The sequence below is a fragment of the Macaca nemestrina genome, chromosome 10 (assembly GCF_043159975.1).
Source record: "Macaca nemestrina isolate mMacNem1 chromosome 10, mMacNem.hap1, whole genome shotgun sequence".
In the NCBI taxonomy this organism is placed as follows: Eukaryota; Metazoa; Chordata; class Mammalia; order Primates; family Cercopithecidae; genus Macaca; species Macaca nemestrina.
The window spans coordinates 4,112,357-4,130,562 of record NC_092134.1 but is presented as its reverse complement, the minus strand read 5'-3'; the positions used below and the strand labels follow the sequence as shown (position 1 = coordinate 4,130,562).

The 18,206-nt window shown below is 43.4% G+C and overlaps 1 protein-coding gene across 7 annotated transcripts in view; it reads left to right on the top strand.

Moving 5' to 3' along the window:
• LOC105493276 (glycosyltransferase 1 domain containing 1) overlaps positions 1–18,206 on the top strand; it is a 124,402-nt gene that overhangs the window by 55,033 nt on the left and 51,163 nt on the right. For 5 of the 7 annotated variants that reach the window (XR_011608663.1, XM_011760814.3, XM_071070800.1 and 2 more), the window contains 3 exons: positions 2,074–2,130; positions 13,241–13,336; positions 14,306–14,355. Coding sequence is in view for 6 of the 7 variants with exons in the window: in XM_011760814.3 (XP_011759116.2) it covers positions 2,074–2,130; positions 13,241–13,336; positions 14,306–14,355 (203 nt within the window). In the remaining variant the exon portion in view is untranslated. The remainder of the gene's footprint in view (positions 1–2,073; positions 2,131–13,240; positions 13,337–14,305; positions 14,356–18,206) is intronic. The other 2 variants (XM_071070801.1, XM_071070802.1) reach the window with 1 other exon arrangement.

Genomic DNA, 18,206 nt, shown 5'->3' with positions numbered 1-18,206 from the left:
GGGGTTTCACCATGTTGCCAGATTGGTCTTGAACTCCTGGGCTCAAGCAATCTGCCTGAGAATGGCTACATTGTTATGATTTTTCTAACATTAGAATAAAAGATAAATAAGAGAAATTATAAAATAATGATTTAAAATGCAGATCACTTAACATTTTCCACCAGTAGAAGTACGATATACTCCATAGGCAGTATGTTTGGGAAAAACAAACCAAACCAAATGCAGGGCTTCTGTTTTGACTGACTTGAGTTGGGGGACCTGGAACTCTTCTCCCTTCATCCTCCCCCTTCCTCCCTGCCCAATCCTACCCCTATGGTGGCATCCGAAGCCCTTCATCAAACCCTCTGAGGTTTAAACACAGTTTTTTGTTTTTGTTTTTGTTTTTTTTGAGATGGAGTCTCATTCTGTTGCCCAGGCTGGAGTGCAGTGGCGCAATCTTGGTTCACTTCAACCTCTGCCTCCTGGGTTCAAGCAACTGTCCTGCCTCAGCCTCCCGAGTAGCTGGGATTACAGGTGCCCCCCAGCACGCCCAGCTAATTTTTGTACATTTTGTAGAGACAGGGTTTTACCGTGTTGGCCAGGCTGATCTGGAACTCCTGACCTCAGGTGATGCGCCTGCCTCGGCCTCCCGAATTGCTGGGATTCCAGGTGTGAGCCACTGTGCCTGGCCTCTCTAAACAGAGTCTGTAAACCACTGTACTACACGATAGAAATAATGGAAAGCCTAGATCCATGGAAGAACGTGTAATTCGCCCCAAGCCCAGGTTAGAACGAGTGCAGACGCTGAGGCCAGGCGTTCGTGCCTCCCGAGGACTTCCATGGTGCTCAGGCGCACCTTAGTGAGGCATGCCATGCTGCCATCACCGTGTCCTTGCTGCACTGGCCTCAGTGACATTTTTAGCAGGTGCAGCAGGAAAGACCGGGGCTCTGAGGCAGTGCGTAGGTTTGAACACAGCGTCTACCACCTCCACCCTGCGCATTTTGAGGCCCGTTTAACCTCTTGGAACCTCAGTGTCCAGCTGGATAAACTGGAGGAACCAGTCTGCTCCGTGGGCCTTTAAGGGCTACAGTGGAGTATGGAAAGTGCCTACATGCAGTCGGAGCCCAGGGCTGGCTTGAAGCGGACGCTCGTCAAATAGCCGTTGTCAGTATCATTCAGTGTGAATAATGATTATGCAGGTGGATTTTAGAGGTGGTTAGATGACTTCATTTACTTACGTTTTATAAAATTTCAAAATGTTTCTGTTACCAAGATAACGTGTTAGATATTACCTCTGGATTTTCTAAATTGTAAAATATTTGTTTTTTTTTCAGCAAAAATTAAATGTAACTTCTCTCTGAGAAAGTAATAGCCAACAGACCATCAGGCATGAGTTGGTGAGGGTTGAGAGTGAGGATTTTAAAGGGAGGTATAATTTTCACATGGAGCTTAGTTGACAGTGTGTTTGAAACCTGTCACTTCCTGGCATTTTTAAGGAACTCATGGTTTGTCTAACCCAGTTTGGGCCTGTCATGGATCCTGGGGGTGAAAGGGGTGGGTCTTTTCTCATGCGGAATCCATGGGGTCTTTTTAACCCTCCCGTGCTGAAGGATTCATGGGACTTCAGTGACGCACTCAGAGCATCGAGTGGCTTTATAAAAACCAGCTGGTACCATTATTTAAACTTCAACACAAGTGGGCCGTGCATGGTGGCTTACACCTGTAATCCCAGCACTTTGGGAGGCTGAGGTGGGTGGACCACTCGAGGTCAGGGGTTCGAGACCAGCCTGGCCAACATGGCGAAACCCTGTCTCTACTGAAAATACAAAAATTAGCCGGGTGTGGCAGCGGGTGCCTATAATCCCAGCTACTCCGGAGGCTGAGGCAGGAGAATCGCTTCAACCCGGGAGGAGGAGGTTGCAGTGAGCTGACACTGTGGCACTGCACTGCAGCCTGGGTGACAGAGCGAGACTCCGTCTCAAAATGATAATAATAATAGTAATAATAATAATAAGCCTCAACACAAAATAACTGGTTGCATTTCAGCAATCGCATCAAAGTGAATTTGCCGTTTTTTTGTTTCTTTGACCCAGGAATTGCAACAACACCAAACGCCGCTTTTAACTGGAATACCTTTCTTCAACGCTCCGGTGAGATATGAGATCTTCTTAGAGGATTTTGAGGAAGTGCATCTTGTCAGTTACTTTCAGGAGCTTGTGACGTTCGTGTGGTTTTGAAAAAGTGGTTGTCCGGGAGAACAAGGTTGATTTCCCTCTGTCTATGACTTCATGAGTAGTTTTACCCTTTTGAGGAACAGCAGGGCTAGAAAGCCAGAGAGACAGGGGCTCCAGCCCTTTCTGATGCTGTTTTTAGCACCTGCTTCCCAAATTTTCAGTACCATTTCCTGTGACATTTGTTCTTTATAAGAATAACAACCTCATGTGTTCATTTTATTTTACTTTACTAATTACACACATAATTAAATTACCCTTGTAGAAAAATGAGAAAATACCAGAATATGCAACACTTTTTTTGTTTTGTTTTTCTTTTTGAGACGGAGTCTCATTCTGTTGCCCAGGCTGGAGTGCAGTGGTGTGATCTAGACTCACTGCAGCCTCTACCTCCCGGGTTCAAGCGATTCTCCTGCCTCAGCCTCCTAAGAAGCTGGGACTACAGGCGTGCGCCACCACGCCCAGCTAATTTTTGTATTTTTAATGGAGACGGGGTTTTGCCATATTGGCCAGGCTGGTCTCGAACTCCTGATCAGGTGATCCACCCACCTTGGCCTCCCAAAGTGCTGGGATTATAGGCATGAGCCACCGGGCCTGGCCAAAAAATGCAACAAAAATTTAAATCACTTGAAATTTCATCACCAAAAAGGAACTGCTATTAATGTTTGATGTGATCTTTCTCAACAATTTACATGTAAATAATGATTTTTAAAAGACAAAAATCAAGCTTCACTTACTACTCTAACCTGCCTTCTTTGCTCATTATGTCAATAGAATAGAGTGAACTTGCCCTTTTTTAAAAAAAAATCTGAAGTTTCTATCTAGTGAAATGAAGAGATCTCAAGTACAAAATTAGGTAAATGTCTGACAAATGTATATACCCATGTGACAAATACCCTAATCAAGACAGGTAACATTTCCACCAGGCAAGAAAGTTCTCTCATGCCGTCTTCCATATTTAATTTCTGTCTCTTTATAGGTGACTCCTAGTCTAGTTTTTCTTATCTTAGATTAGTTTTACCTGTTCTTGAACTTCATCTAAGTGGAGTCCTGCATTAAATAATTTTTTGTATCTGGCTTTCTTTGTTCAACTAGTGTTTTTGAGATTTATCCCTATTGTGTGTATCTGTAGTCCTTTTCTTCTTAGTATTCTATTTTGGAATGGTGTATTCCATTCCATATATCACAAATTGTTTGTCTCTTCTTCTATTGATGAACTTTTAGCTTGTTTGCCATTTTTAACCATTACAAATACATTTACTATGAATATGCTTGTGCAAGGTTTTTTGGTGACCTACGTTTTCACTTCTCTTGGATAAATGCCTCTAAGTCAAATAGCTTGACTATATGATTAACATTATAAAAAAAAATCCAAACAGTTCTCCAAGGTGTGCCATCTTACGCTTCAGCAGAACCTGGCAAGAGCTTCAGTTACTCCACGTTCTCGCCCACCGGCAGAGTAGACAGTCTTTTCAATTTTAGTTGTTCTAGGGAGATAATGAAATGGTGTCTCATTGTCATTCTTCTGAGTTTCATTTCCCCGATGATTAATTTTGTTCAGCACCTTTTTATGTGCACGTTGGCCATTCATGTATCTTGTTTGGTGAGTGTCTAGCTAATTGTATGTGTGTCTTTTAATTATTGGTTTGTAGAACTTCCTTATATTCTAGGTCCAAACCTTTTGTCAGATAAATATATCGTTAATATTTTCTCCCATTCTCTGGCTTATATTTTCTCCTGCTTAACCATGTCTTTTGAAGAACAGAAGAGGTTTAAATTTTATTTAAGTCTAGTTTACCAGACTTTTTCTTTGATGGTTAGTGCTTTTGAGTCCTGTCTAGAAAATCTTGACCTACCCTAAGGTCATAAAGATGCTTTTCTTCTTTTTTAAATGTCTTTAGAAGCTTGAGTGCTGTAGCTCTTTCATTTAGGATTATAAATCCATCTGAAATTACTATTTGTGTGTTATATGAAGTAGGAATCTTTTTTTTTGTCTTTCTTTCTTAACAATGTCCAGATGGTTCTGGCGTCATTTATTGGAAATGTTTTTCTTTGCCCATTGAATGGCTCTGGTGCCTTCGTTGAAAGTCAGTTTACTGTATGTGGTGTTCCACTATCTATGCCTGTCTTTATTCCAATATCATGCTGTTTTGTTGCTATAGGTTAATAGTAAGTCTAGAAACCAAGTAGTGTTAGTCAATAACTTTGTTTCAAAATTATTTTAGCTATCCTAGGTTTTTTGCATATCAATTTAAATTTTGGGCTCAACTTGTCAATTTCTGTAAAATCCTATTACATTGAACCTCCACCTCCCAGGTTCAAGCAATTCTCCTGCCTCAGCCTCCCGAGTAGCTAGGATTACAGGCATGCCCCATCACATGCGGCTAATTTTCTGTAATTTTTTGGGGGGGGGTTTCACCGTGTTGGTTGGCCAGGCTGGTCTTGAACTCCTGACCTCAAGTAATCCATCTGCCTCAGCTTCCCAAAGTGCTGGGATTACAGGTATGAGCCACCTTGCCTGGCCTCATGCTGCAAACTTCTAAGAAAAGACTGAAGATGCAAAATCAGTTCTCTGCCCTCAGCCTACAGAAAGACGCCCCAAGTCTGTTTTCATGCTAAAGACTTGAAACAAGAAGACATACATGCAGCCAAAAAACATATGAAAAAAGCTCGTCATCCACTGATCATGAGAGAAATGCAAATCAGAACCACAATGAGAACATCGCACGTCGGTCAGATGGCGATTATTAAGAAGCCACGAAACAACAGATGCTGGCGAGCTTGTAGAGAAATAAGAATGCTTTTACCCTGTTGGTGGGCATGTAAATTAGTTCAACCATTTTGGAAGACAGTGTGGCAATTCCACAAAGATACCATTTGACCCAGCAATCCCATTACTGGGTATATACCCAAAGGAATATAATCATTCTGTTATAAAGATACATGCACATGTATGTTCACTGCAGCACTATTCACAATAGCAAAGACATGGAATCAACTCAAATGCCCATCAATGATAGACTGGATAAAGAAAATGTGGTACATAGACACCATGGAATACTATGCAGCCATAAAAAGGAACAAGATCATGTCCTTTGCAGAAACATGGATGAAGCTGGAAGCCATTATCCTCAGCACACTAAGGCAGGAACAGAAAACCAAACACCGCATGTTCTCACTTATAAGCAGGAGCTGAACAGTGAGAACACATGGACACAGGGAGGGGAACAACACACACTGGGGCCTGTCAGGGGAGGGCAGGGGTGGGAGCGTCGGGAGAGCATCAGGAAAACTAGCTAATGCGTGCGGGGCTTGATACCTAGGTGATAGGATGATAGATGCAGCAAACCACCATGGCACACGTTTACCTATGCAGTAAACCTGAACATCCTGCACATGTATTCCGGAACTTAAAATAAAATAAAATGAAACAAAAAAGACTTGAAACAAAGCCTCTACCACATACTCTATGTGTCAGTTTTAAGTTCTATTGAAAAGAAAAATTTCCAAGCATTTTATCAGAAATGATTTTCGTAGTATACTCATCAATCTCAGCCACACTAGCATGGTTGTTCTCAGTGTTACAGATGAACCCACGCGACCTCAGCTGCTTTGTCATGTCAGTTACATGTACCATTATTCAGAACGAGGGGGCCCATTTTCAATTTCCTGTTGTAAAGCCAGTCTGTCTTCAATCTATCACAGGACGCAATGGCATTGTAACTAAGATTCATAATTTCCAGTAGGAGAATGATTTGTCGTCACGTTCTGTAGTCTCAGGGTTGACTGTTTCTTTGGTCTTGCTATTGAATGATTAAGGGAACAGCCAGGAGATTTTAAACACTCCTTAGAAAGCGTTTTCCTCTGGAGACCTACTTGGCTGCTGCTTAATCTTAATGTGTGCAATTAGAAGTTGTAAATGTATTCAGAATATATTGGCTTAGAGAGACTGGTTGTGGCTCTGGTAGCTGACAGTGGCAGATAATGGCTTAAGGGTAGATGTAGGATTAATCTGTGTCTCTGGGTTTTATGATCAGGCGTCTGTTCGCATTTGTGCCGTCGTTTGTCTTTGTCATCTCTCAGGCTCTGGGGATGGGCCGTCCTCATCATCCTTACTTTATCTTCCCTTGGCCTCTGGAGCATTGGAAACCTGTGACTATGATTCGTCCCTCCCACTTGGAGCTGCAGACAGTGAAAACGGAAGGTAGAGTGAAGTTGGTAGAGACTATTAGTGATCGAATACCCTCTGCCTTCTCACCAACTATTAACCTTGAAATCAGGGGGAGTGGGTGGGAAGGGCCTCATTTAACACTGCATGTAAACAGTTGAGTAATTGAGTAGTCACCAGGGTTTGTAGTGTGCTTCTTAAATGTCTGATGTCTGCGTCACGATGCATTCTCCTCTTCCGGCATGTCACAGGTTTTCTGACCACTCTCAATTCTATCTCTAAGCCCCAGCTAACAAATTACTAAGTCTCCTTAATTTAAAACATTAAACCCCTCTTATGCTTACCATTATATCACATGCAAACAGATGAACTACGAACAAATAAATAGTAAAGCAGGTTAAATGCAGTAAATGGCATTGTTATAATTTTTTCACACGATATTGGCAATAGCTATTCTGATTGAAAGATCGATGTGTAGACATCAAATTAGTTACCTGGTCTTTGAGTTTTTCTGTGCATTTCCAGATACATTTTAAGTGTGATGATTCCATGTTCTGTGAGTTTTGCCTTTAAATTCCAACGACCAACACAATCTAAAGTCATGATTCCTTTCAGGCTATCAAACCTAAAATGTATGAAAGCTTAAATTTGACTGGGTAACTCCTTCCTGTTTTTCTGATTTCTGTTTTATTGTATTTCTAGTTTTATTGCTCATTTCTGTCTCTCTCTCTCTCTCTCTGTCTCTCTCTCTCTCTCTCCATCTCTATCTCTATCTCTCTGTCAACTCTATTTGTATTTCTATAATGGAAACTCAAATTTGCGTAACTCAGATTGTAGCACTTTTCTTCCTCAGGCTAGTCCTAGGAAGACTCACTTGTTTTTCATTTGGAAAACTAGTGTTAGTAGAAGCCTTTATTCTTGCACAGCCCCCCAAATCAGCTTTTTCAGCTATAATTTAGTAAGTCTAATGGGTTCAACTGAAGTACTTTTTTTTTTTTTTTGTAATAACAAGTGAAAAATAATGAAGACAGTGGCTGGGCATGGTGGCTCACACCTGTAATCCCAGCACTTTGGGAGGCCGAGGCGGCAGATCTCTTGAGGTCGGGAGTTCAAGACCAGCCTGACCAACATGGTGAAACCCCGTTTCTACTAAAAATACAAAAATTAGCCAGGTGTGGTGGTGCATGCCTGTAATCCCAGCTACCTGGGAGGCTGAGACAGGAGAATTGCTTGAACCTGGGAGGCGGAGGTTACAGTGAGCCGAGATCACGCCATTGCACTCCAGCCTGGACAGCAAAAGTGAAACTTAAACAAGAAAGAAAGAAAAAGGAAAATAATAAAGACAGCTTCTAGAATGGAATACAGGACAGAGACCGCCTCAGCATGGATTGGGCTTCTGTTCCTGAGCCCGCCCATGACTCATACTTGGGAGATGAAGCAACGTGGAATGTAGCTGTTGGCAGCAATATGCCAGATCGTGAAAACAACACATTTTGTTTTGAAGATAAAAATACCATTCTCCAGGAAATGGTTCTATCGGAAAAACATGTAAATGTGTGCATTTGTTAAGTGACGAGTTCAAATTTTGACTCATGGATAAACTAGACATTAGAGGAAAGGCAAAGGTAATAATAATAAGTTTGACATTAAAAGGAGGAGACAAAATTTACTAAAAAAATTAGTTAGGTGTGTGCCTCGCCTCTGAGCATCAGCAGGCCGACCTTAATTAATAGTTCTTCGTTAAAAGCTAAGAATTTATACCACCTTAAAGCTGTCAGGGGCTTTAGGGAGCCTGAAATGTAATTCATCAGAGTGGATGCTTACGTGCAATGAGCCTGAGCCCTTGAACACTTGATCAGGATTTTTCCTCTATAATCTTTATTTTCAGTGAATGAGATTTTAGTATGTGGAAAGTGCACATAAGCTACACAAATCCAAATGCTCTCTCTGCCTTTTAGTTTTTTTGTTTTTTTAAACCTAAAGACAAGGCTATCGCCCTTTATTCTATCATTTTCTAATTTATTTTCCTATATTCCCATTACACTTAATCTCCAACCCGGGAAGAAGACGTGGAGAGAGGAAAGGAATATGGGATTCCCTCCATCTCCCTGCAGTGTCTCGCAGGTCGGGGTCTCATAATGAATTGAGTACGTTAGGGACGAGCACTTTTAAACATTGAAGTGAAATCAAACAAAACATCAAAGTGGCTTGCATGTAGTCAGCCTAAGGTATGTTTTTAACCATATATAAACTCTATGTCTATGTATGTGTATGTGTGTATTTATGTATCTCGTGTGACTGAGTTGCAACATAATATGTTTATCTTACCGTATGTCATAGTCAAAAAACTCTGAAAATCAATATCATACCTTGTGGATTATTCTCTTCTCAGGGCCATCTTTCCAAGGGATCCCAGGACAGGGGTAGTTGGAGGGCCACTTGTTTACAGCCTACGTGACCAAAATGCCAATGCGTCTTCAGAGCCTCGAGTTCTCAGTAGCTAAGTGTGTCAAAGTACAGGAACAAAATGGGTTTCCATCACTCATACTTCTCACACAGCAAAAACAAAGAATTAAACAGAGTCTCTTCACCTTGACGTCACCTGCGTTCTTCACACAGTGCTTTGAATACCATCTCTGGATGCCATCTTTGTAGATCATTGGTTTGTTTGGCATCTCCTTTTTTTTCCCCAATTCGGTCATACCGATTCTCAACTTTCCCCCTCTTTTTGGTACATTTGTGATTCTCCTTGTTCCTTCCTTCTCTCCCTCCTCCTCCTGCTGTGTATGTGAATAGATATTCGTGCACATCAAGAATGTGATGAAAGTGACGTTGCTGCTTCTCAGTGTATCACATCTGGATATGTACAGCATCAGCTTGTCCCAATAACGGAGCTCTTTTTCTGACTATGTAAATTCTGTGTGTGTGTGTGTGTGTGTGTGTGTGTGTGTGTGTGTGTGTGTGTATACACCAGCCATGTGTGCTGGGCTAAGGCTTCCTCCCTTAGTTAAGCTGGTATCCCCTGGTTTCTCCGTGTACTGTGCTGGTATTATATTTCCTTTGTAATTAATAAGTAATTTTTGAGAGGGTGCTCTTAATCTCTATCCTCATCAAACTTTCACTTGCAAATTTTAGCCTTCATTAGTGGCTCTTGCCTAGCAATGTAGGCTCAGACTGTTTCTCCTTCCTGACATCGCAATCTTGAAAAGTTTTCTCCATTTTTAAAAATCATGTATTAAAATGAATAGCTTGACTCTTGATCTCATATTCAAATGCCTAACCTCAAATTCTTCTGACCTCCAATTCAAAATTCTGCATGTAGCATCTAGCTTAGACTTTTGGTCAAACAAGGACTCACTAAGGTTTGCATTCCTAAAGTTAGCTTCAGGATACTTAGAATATTAAGGAAAGGTCCAGGTGTGGTGGCTCATGCCTGTAATCCCAGTGCTTTGGGAGGATGAAGCCAGTGGATCACCCGAGGTCAGGAGTTCGAGCCCAGCCTGGACAACATGGTGAAACCTCGTCTCTCCTAAAAATACCAAAAAGAGCCGGGCATGGTGACCTGTGCCTGTAGTCTCAGCTACTCGGGAAGCTGAGGCAGGAGAATTGCTTGAACCCAGGAGGCAGAGGTTGCAGTGAGCAGAGAACGCACCACTGCATTCCAGCCTGGGCTACAGGCTGAGACTCCATCTCAAAAAAAAAAAAAAAAAAAAAAAAAAAAAAAAAAAAAAAAAAAGGGTCTTAGGGAAGTATTAAAAACTCAACATATTTCAATGAAAATTGGCAATGCAGATTGTCAGCGGCTTATTCAGAGGGTGTGACCATTTTCCAAGGCTTTTCTAAGAGCGACATCTCAATCTTAACATTTCAGTAAAGATTTTCTCCAGTTACGTATTAATTTTTTGAAGCTCTTGTGATTGTTTTGGTGTTGCCATAAGTCATTGTATTCACACTAGTTGTATTCCTGCTCAGGATTTGGAATAGCATAGAGAAAATGAAAGTTTTTGAATTAAATAATGGATAAATGCCTGTCCTGGGAAAAAAACCTTGAACCTGCATGATTTTATGGCCAATTATACAGGTTATAAATGCTGAAGTTTTAGGTCCGCTTGTGTTAAATATATTAGCAGTTTCTATTGCATGTGTCATGTACTGAGCTGTAAGAAGCCACCTCAGGATGTACCACCTGCTCCCATTTGTTGTGTGGTGAGGGGTATGGATCTTCTAATGCCTCCAAAGCCCTTTGCTAATAAGGCTTAGCTTTTTCCTGTATCTGCAGATGTCTTGGTCTGGATCCCTCACTTTTCTTTTCTTTTATTTTTTTTGAGATGGAGTCTCACTCTGTCACCCAGGCTGGGAGTGCAGTGGCACCACCTCCGCTCGCTGGAACCTCCGCCTCCTGGGTTCGAGCGATTCTCCTGCCTCAGCCTCCCCAGTAGCTGGGATTACAGGTGCGCGGCACCACACCTGGCTAATTTTTGTATTTTTAGTAGAGACAGGGTTTCGCCACATTGGTCAGGCTGGTCTCGAACTCCCGACCTCAGGTGATCCTCCCGCCCGGCCTCCCACAGTGTTCTGATTTCAGGCATGAGCCACTGTGCCCGGCCAGGATCCCTCACTTTAGAGAGCAGATGCAATACAGGAAATTTGCACTGTGAAGCAAATGTGTCTAAATTTACGCCTCTTTTTCCAAAACTTTTATTACAAAATTAAACATATTTTCTCATAAAAAAAAAAAAAGATGTACCAGCTGAAAGCAGCACTCCTGTATTTCTCCTGATCTTGGGGTTTGGCCCTGTGAGGGCTGCTTCATGTGTGTCTGCTGGGCTCACCTGGACTTACAGAGGGCTGAACCCTCACTGGGTCCTGCATGAGCTCATAATGTGTTCAGGAACTCATGCAGCCGGGAGTCTCCAGACTAAAGCCTCATTCTTGGCCTGGAGCGGTGGCTCACGCTTGTAATCCTAACACTTTGGGAGGCCAAGTTTGGCGGATCACTTGAGGTCAGGAGTTGGAGATCAGCCTGACCAACATGGCGAAACCCCATCTCTACTAAAAATACAAAAATTAGCTGGGCATGGTGGTATGTGCCTGTAATCCCAGCTACTTGGGAGGCTGAGGGATGAGAACTGCTTGAACCGGGGAGGTGGAGGTTGCATTGAGCCGAGATCGTGCTACTGCACTCCAGCCTAGTTGACAGAGTGAGACTTGACCTCAGGTGATCTGCCCACCTTGGGCTCCCAGAGTGCTGGAATTACAGGCGTAAGCCACCACGCCCCGCCCCTACTCTTACATTTATATTAATTTCCTTGCTGTAAACTAATTATTTCTGGTGGGGAAAATGGAGCTGAGCTCAGGCTGTAAAGTACAACTTCACCTCTGCTGCAAAGAAAAAGGATGAGGCAAGGGGGAACTGACTGAACTATGACTGAAATAGGAGCCAGACATTCTAGAAAAGATTTAGATACAATTCTGGATAGGAGGTATAATGTCTTGATAAAACTAGAAAAATGGTTTATATATTAATGTCCTCATGAACTCATATATGCATAGAGAGAGCCACACGCCTAAATGAATGCATGTCCTGGAATCAACCCAAATGGCCATCAATGATAGACTGGATCAAGAAAATGTGGTACATATACATCATGGAATACTATGCAGCCATAAAAAGGAACGAGATCATGTCCTTTGCAGGGACACGGATGGAGTTGGAAGCCATTGTCCTCAGCAAACTAACGCAGAGAAAACTAAACACCGCATGTTCTCACTTATAGATAGGAGTTTAATGATAAGAACACATGGACACATGGGGGAAGGACACACCAGGGCCTGTCGGAGGGTTGGGGGTGGCAGGAGGGAGACCATCAGGAAGAACAGCTAATGGATGTTTGGGCTTAACACCTAAGTGATTGGATAATCTGTGTAGCAAACCACCATGGCACATTGTTAACCTATGTAATAAACATGCACATCCTGCACATGTACCCAGAACTTCAAATAAAAGTTGAAGAAAAAATAAACACATGTCCATAGGTATAAAAAGAAAATGTATACAGATATCAAACCATCGCATTGTATACTTCACATACGTATAATTTTTGTCAATTATAACTCAATAAATATGGAAAAAGTAAAAAATAAAAATAAAAAAATATGTTTATATATGAACAAAAGAAAGAAGCAGCATTGTTTCCCAGGTTGGAATCTGTCACTAAGGCTACTTGTGGTGGATGGCCACAGTCTTTGCAGCCTTTCCCACAGAAGTGGAACAGATCTCTGTACCCCAAGACCCAGGGCTGGCCTGGGACTTCCGATGGCCAATAGAGTCAGTGGCAGTGGCCATATGTGATTTCCAAGCCTGGGCCGGGGAAGACTTCATGTTTTCCACTCTCCCCGCTGCCCCGTTCACACCAGTACCCTCTAATCTGACCCCGCAACCTCTGTTCTCATTCTTAAGAATGAGGCTTTTTGGCCGGGCATGGTGGTTCACCAGGATCACTTGAGGTCAGGAGTTCAAGACCAGCCAGGCCAAGATGGTGAAACCCCATCTCTACTAAAAATACAAAAATTAACTGGGTGTGGTGGCGGAGGCCTCTAATCCCAGCTACTCAGGAGGCTAAGGCAGGAGAATCACTTGAACCGGGGAGGAGGAGGTTGCAGTGAGCCGAGCTGAGATTGCGCCATTGCACTCAGCCTAGACAACAGGGCAAGACTCTGTCTCAGAAAAAAAAAAAGTAAGAGTAGGAGCAGCTGGCCTCGAAGTCAGAGGCCTCCACTTCTGAGTGTGTCCGTGATATCATTGCGGCTACAGCATCCAGACCCTCCCCACTGAAAACATTCTGAACTCTTCTCTTACAGAGATTAACCACAGTGCTGATAATTTGCACATATTTCTTCTGATATGTGGACTTCGACAAGTTAAGGATCCTCTCTATCTGGTGGATGCATTTTCAGGTGTGTTTGCGGGCTGCCTTCCTCCACTGTGTATGGAATTCCGTGTGGGTGCCCATCTCCGCATTTCTGTCTTCAGGGCTCTGAGTTTTCTTTCCTCGTTCTTTGCACATGAGCAGAACTGTTTCTAGATTGTTACTTTGGAAAAGAACAGAAAAATAATGTATGGGATCAGCAGCTCTTCGGAGGAATTTCCGTTTAGTTTTCCACTGTCCTGTGCCCTCAGGTTCTGAGAAATTCATAAAAAGAGCAAATAATTATAAGACTAAAAGAATCGGCCGGGCGCGGTGGCTCAAGCCTGTAATCCCAGCACTTTGGGAGGCCGAGACGGGCGGATCACGAGGTCAGGAGATCGAGACCATCCTGGCTAACATAGTGAAACCCCGTCTCTACTAAAAAATACAAAAAACTTAGCTGGGCGAGGTGGCGGGCGCCTGTAGTCCCAGCTACTCGGGAGGCTGAGGCAGGAGAATGGCATAAACCCGGGAGGCGGAGCTTGCAGTGAGCTGAGATCTGGCCACTGCACTCCAGCCTGGGTGGCAGAGCGAGACTCCGTCTCAAAAAAAAAAAAAAAAAAAAAAAAAGAATTTTACCTGAAAATATTTCACACATGCCGATTTGTGTGATGCATTTGGAGTTTTGTTTATTGTTTAAGATCATCTATATAGTCTTCAGTATATTCCAAAGCCACGTTGAATTGTGGTGATATTGGAGAGTAGTCCTAGTTATTCAGTAAATCTGAAATCTGGTCAATGGATAATACTGTACAAAAAAATTCTACTTAAAATCATAAAATGTCAAATACAGAAATTCTAAAGAAATGTAATTTAAATTGACTAATACTATGAATGAAAGCCAAATGATATGAACTAATTTATATTATTGAGAAATTTATATCGAAGTTAATTGTGCTTGCAGCTGTGACATAAAACCATTTTAAGTGTTCGTTTTGTCTTCTTTTTTCTTCCCAAGAATGGCATCAGGAGGAGCCCAGTGTGTACCTGGTGATTGCAGGTCCTGAAGTAAGTTGATGTGCTGTAAACATTTATCTCATCTGTTTTCCTCTTTATATTTTTCATGTGTTTTCTACAATTAGTTTACATTGCTCTTCTTTTTTTTTTTTTTTTTTTTCTTTTTTTGAGGCGGAGTCTCGCTCTGTCGCCCAGGCTGGAGTGCAGTGGCCGGATCTCGGCTCACTGCCTCCTGGGTTCACGCCATTCTCCTGCCTCAGCCTCCCAAGTAGCTGGGACAACAGGCGCCGCCACCACGCCTGGCTAACTTTTTGTATTTTTAGTAGAGACGGGGTTTCACTGTGTTAGCCAGGATGGTCTCGATCTCCTGACCTCATGATCTGCCTGCCTCATCTTCCCCAAATGCTGGGATTACACGTGTGAGCCACCGCGTCTGGCCTGCGTCGCTCTTCTTACTAAGTGGGGTTTTCCTCTTTTTACGTAAATGAAGTCAGTTTGCCTCTTAAAAAATGAAAACTAGACCAAGGTTACAGATCATTACAACGACAATGAATCTTTACGATTAATTTATTGCTACAAAGGATAACTAATAACTTGTATGGAAATACAGAGGAGTCTGACCGGGCGCACTGGCTCATGCTTGTAATCCCAGCAACTTTGGGAGGCTGAGGCCAGTGGATCACCTGAGGGCAGGACTTCGAGATCAGCCCAGACAACATGGTGAAACCCCCGTCTCTACTAAAAATACATTTAGCCGGGCATGGTGGCGGGTGCCTGTAATCCCAGCTACTCAGGAGGCTGAGGCAGGAGAATCGCTTGAACCTGGGAGGTGGAAGCTGCAGTGAGCTAAGATCGCACCACTGTACTCCAGCCTGGGTGACAGAGCAAGACTCTGTCTCAAAAAAAAGAAAAAAGAAAAAAAGAAAAGAAATACATAGGAGTCCTATAAAAAGAAAATTAAAGTTATATAAAGTGAAAATTAGTTTAATTTGCTGCATAAGACAAATATTATATGTGATCCAAATTGTCTTTGAAATTTCCTTAAATTGCTCAACAAACTTGGCGCCATTCCTTCCACCTAACATCAGATGGCAGGTGACACCTTTGGGAGTCTTGTTGTGTGGAAAATGAGTATCTGTAAATCCGAGAAACATGCTTGGATGGGAGACATTCTTACCCGACCATGGTGGCTGTGACCGAGGAATGGAGCCCCCGGGAGCCACTTGCAGACGCCACCTCCCATACTGTGGGGACTCCGGGATATTCACTCATGCCTCACCAGATCAGGATCCAACACGTGCTGTGTTCCACGTCAGTCCTAATAGAAGTCCCAAGCGCTTAGGATTCGCAGAATCTGTGGCCGCACTGGTCATCTCATGAAAATGAACTGTCTTTACTCCAAGTGGTTTGGAAAACAGAATATGCCTAGTGTTTCCAGCCAGACAGGGTGAAGCGCTGCCAGTGACAGCTCCCTATCTTTGTGGGGTTCCTTTTTTTTTTTTTTCTTTTTTCTTTTTTGAGACGGAGTTTTGCTCCTGTCACCCAGGCTGACAATGGCGTGATCTCGGCTCACTGCAACCTCTGCCTCCTGGGTTCAAGTGATTCTCCGGCCTCAGTCTTCCTAGTAGCTGGGATTACAGGCGCCCGTCACCACACCTGGCAAATTTTTGTATTTTTAGTAGGGACGGGGTTTCACCATGTTGGCCAGGCTGGTCTCGAACTCCTGAGCTCAGGCAATCCACCCGCTTTGGCCTCCCAAAGTGCTGGGATTCCAGGCATGAGCCACCGCACCTGGCCTCTTTGTGGGGTTTCTGTTCCAGGGTTGCTGCTGTGGCCTGAGTGTGTGCATCCCTCCAAATTCCTATGTTGAAACCTATTCCCCAGTGTGAGGGTATTAGGAGGTGGGGCCTTTGGGGGTGATTCAGGCATGAGGGCAGATTCGTGCCCATTAGGGAGGCCCCAGAGAGCTGCCTCACCCCTTCCACCAAGCGAGGACATGGCCAGCATCCGGATGGGAAGCAGGCCTCGCAGACACCCGTCTTTCCCGCACCTCGATGTTTCCGTTGTTTGTCAGCCTCTGCTTTATGGTATTTTGCAATAGCAGCTCCCGTGGACTAAGACAGCTGCCTGGTCTGCAGTGTTACATAAAAGTCTGTGTGGCTGCCCTGGTCATCTCAGGAGGAAGAGCTCGCATAGACTCCAGGCTGCCCTGGTCATCTCAGGAGGAAGAGCTCGCATAGACTCCAGGCTGCCCTGGTCATCTCAGGAGGAAGAGCTCGCATAGACTCCAGGCAGTTTGGAAAGCAAGACACATTTAGCGTTTCCAGTCGGATGGGGTGTACCACTGGCAGTGCCAACTCCGTTTCTTCGGGGGGTTCTGTTTCCGGTCTCTACAGCAGCAGTGTCCCTGAAAATCCGAGTGAAGGGAACTCCACACAACTGCCGGGAGCCTTGTCTGTTTTGTGGTTCTTCTTTATATAGCTTTTTCTAGTTCCCTAGGGACCCATAAAAGCATAACATGGAGTTACAAGCTTTTCTCAGTATTTTCAAAGGCTTTTGGAAATATTTACCTGGAAAGGGCTACATAAGGAATTAAAAATGTCAAGGGCTAGGCCAGGTGTGGTGGCTCAGGCCTGTAATCCCAGCACTTTGGAATGCCAAGAGAGGCTGATCACCTGAGGTCAGGAGTTTGACACCAGCCTGGCCAACATGATGAAGCCCCATCTCTACTAAAAGTACAAAAATTAAAAATACAAAAATTAGCCAGGCATGGTGGCCTGCCCCTGTAATCCCAGCTCCTCGGGAGGCTGAGGCATGAGAATCACTTGAACCCGGGAAGCAGAGGTTGCAGTGAGCTGAGATTGCACCCCTGCACTCCAGCCTGGGTGACAGCAAGATTCCGTTTCAACACAAATAAACAAATAAAAACACCAAGGGCTAGAATCTGTGTGGCCACATTGAATACCATATGGAAGATAAATTACGCTTAAATGTGGCAGTTCGTTAACATACACCCACATATACACATACACACATATGTGCGTGCACGTGCACACACACACACACACACACACACGTTAAGTGCTAGCACTGTAGTAGTAACAAGATAATTCCCAGTGCGCTCATTCATGTTAAGTCCCATAGAGGTACGGTTATCATTATTACTTTTAAAAATTCTCCTTTCATTTTTCTGTTTGAAGAACACTGAAACAAAAACTTCTAGTTTGATGCTAAAATTCTGGCTAATCAAGAGAGAAGGCCTCAGACGTGGGGCCATGGGCAGGCAGCAACAGTATCTAGCAGGCATTGAATAACGTGGTTTTCTTTTTCATTGTTTTCATTCTGATGATCACATCCCATTTATAATGCTTGATACCGGCTTTCCAATTATGAAAATTTCCTCTCAAAATAAATTGACTTCACAGAAAGTATTAAATAAGCAGCGGTGCATGTAGATATGACAAACTATGAAAGTGCATGCGACTAGCCACAGTTTGGGAGAGCTCTGTACGGCATTAGCGTGTGGGGTGGAAATACTTAAAAAGAACCCCTGCTGGAGAAGAACATCCAAACCCTGAACTGGCCATCATCTGGTCGCAACGTCTGGCTTTTTCTGGATCACATTTCCTTTCCAGGAAGCTGGTATGGGGGGAAAACGCAGGGGTACACAGCACTGGGTATGTGACAGAGCCCTCTTCCAGAGAAGTACAGACTCATTGTGCACATGGACCCTAGAACATAAAGTATAATAAAAAATAATAATATTTATATAGCTATAAAAAAAAAGACTCGGGGCACATGTGGGCTGATTGCAGAGGCGGGAGAAGAGAGAGCTGCTGGAACAAAGGACGCTGCCTGGGCTGGTCTTTCCTCTTTAACTTGGCTGCCCGCTGATGAGGGAG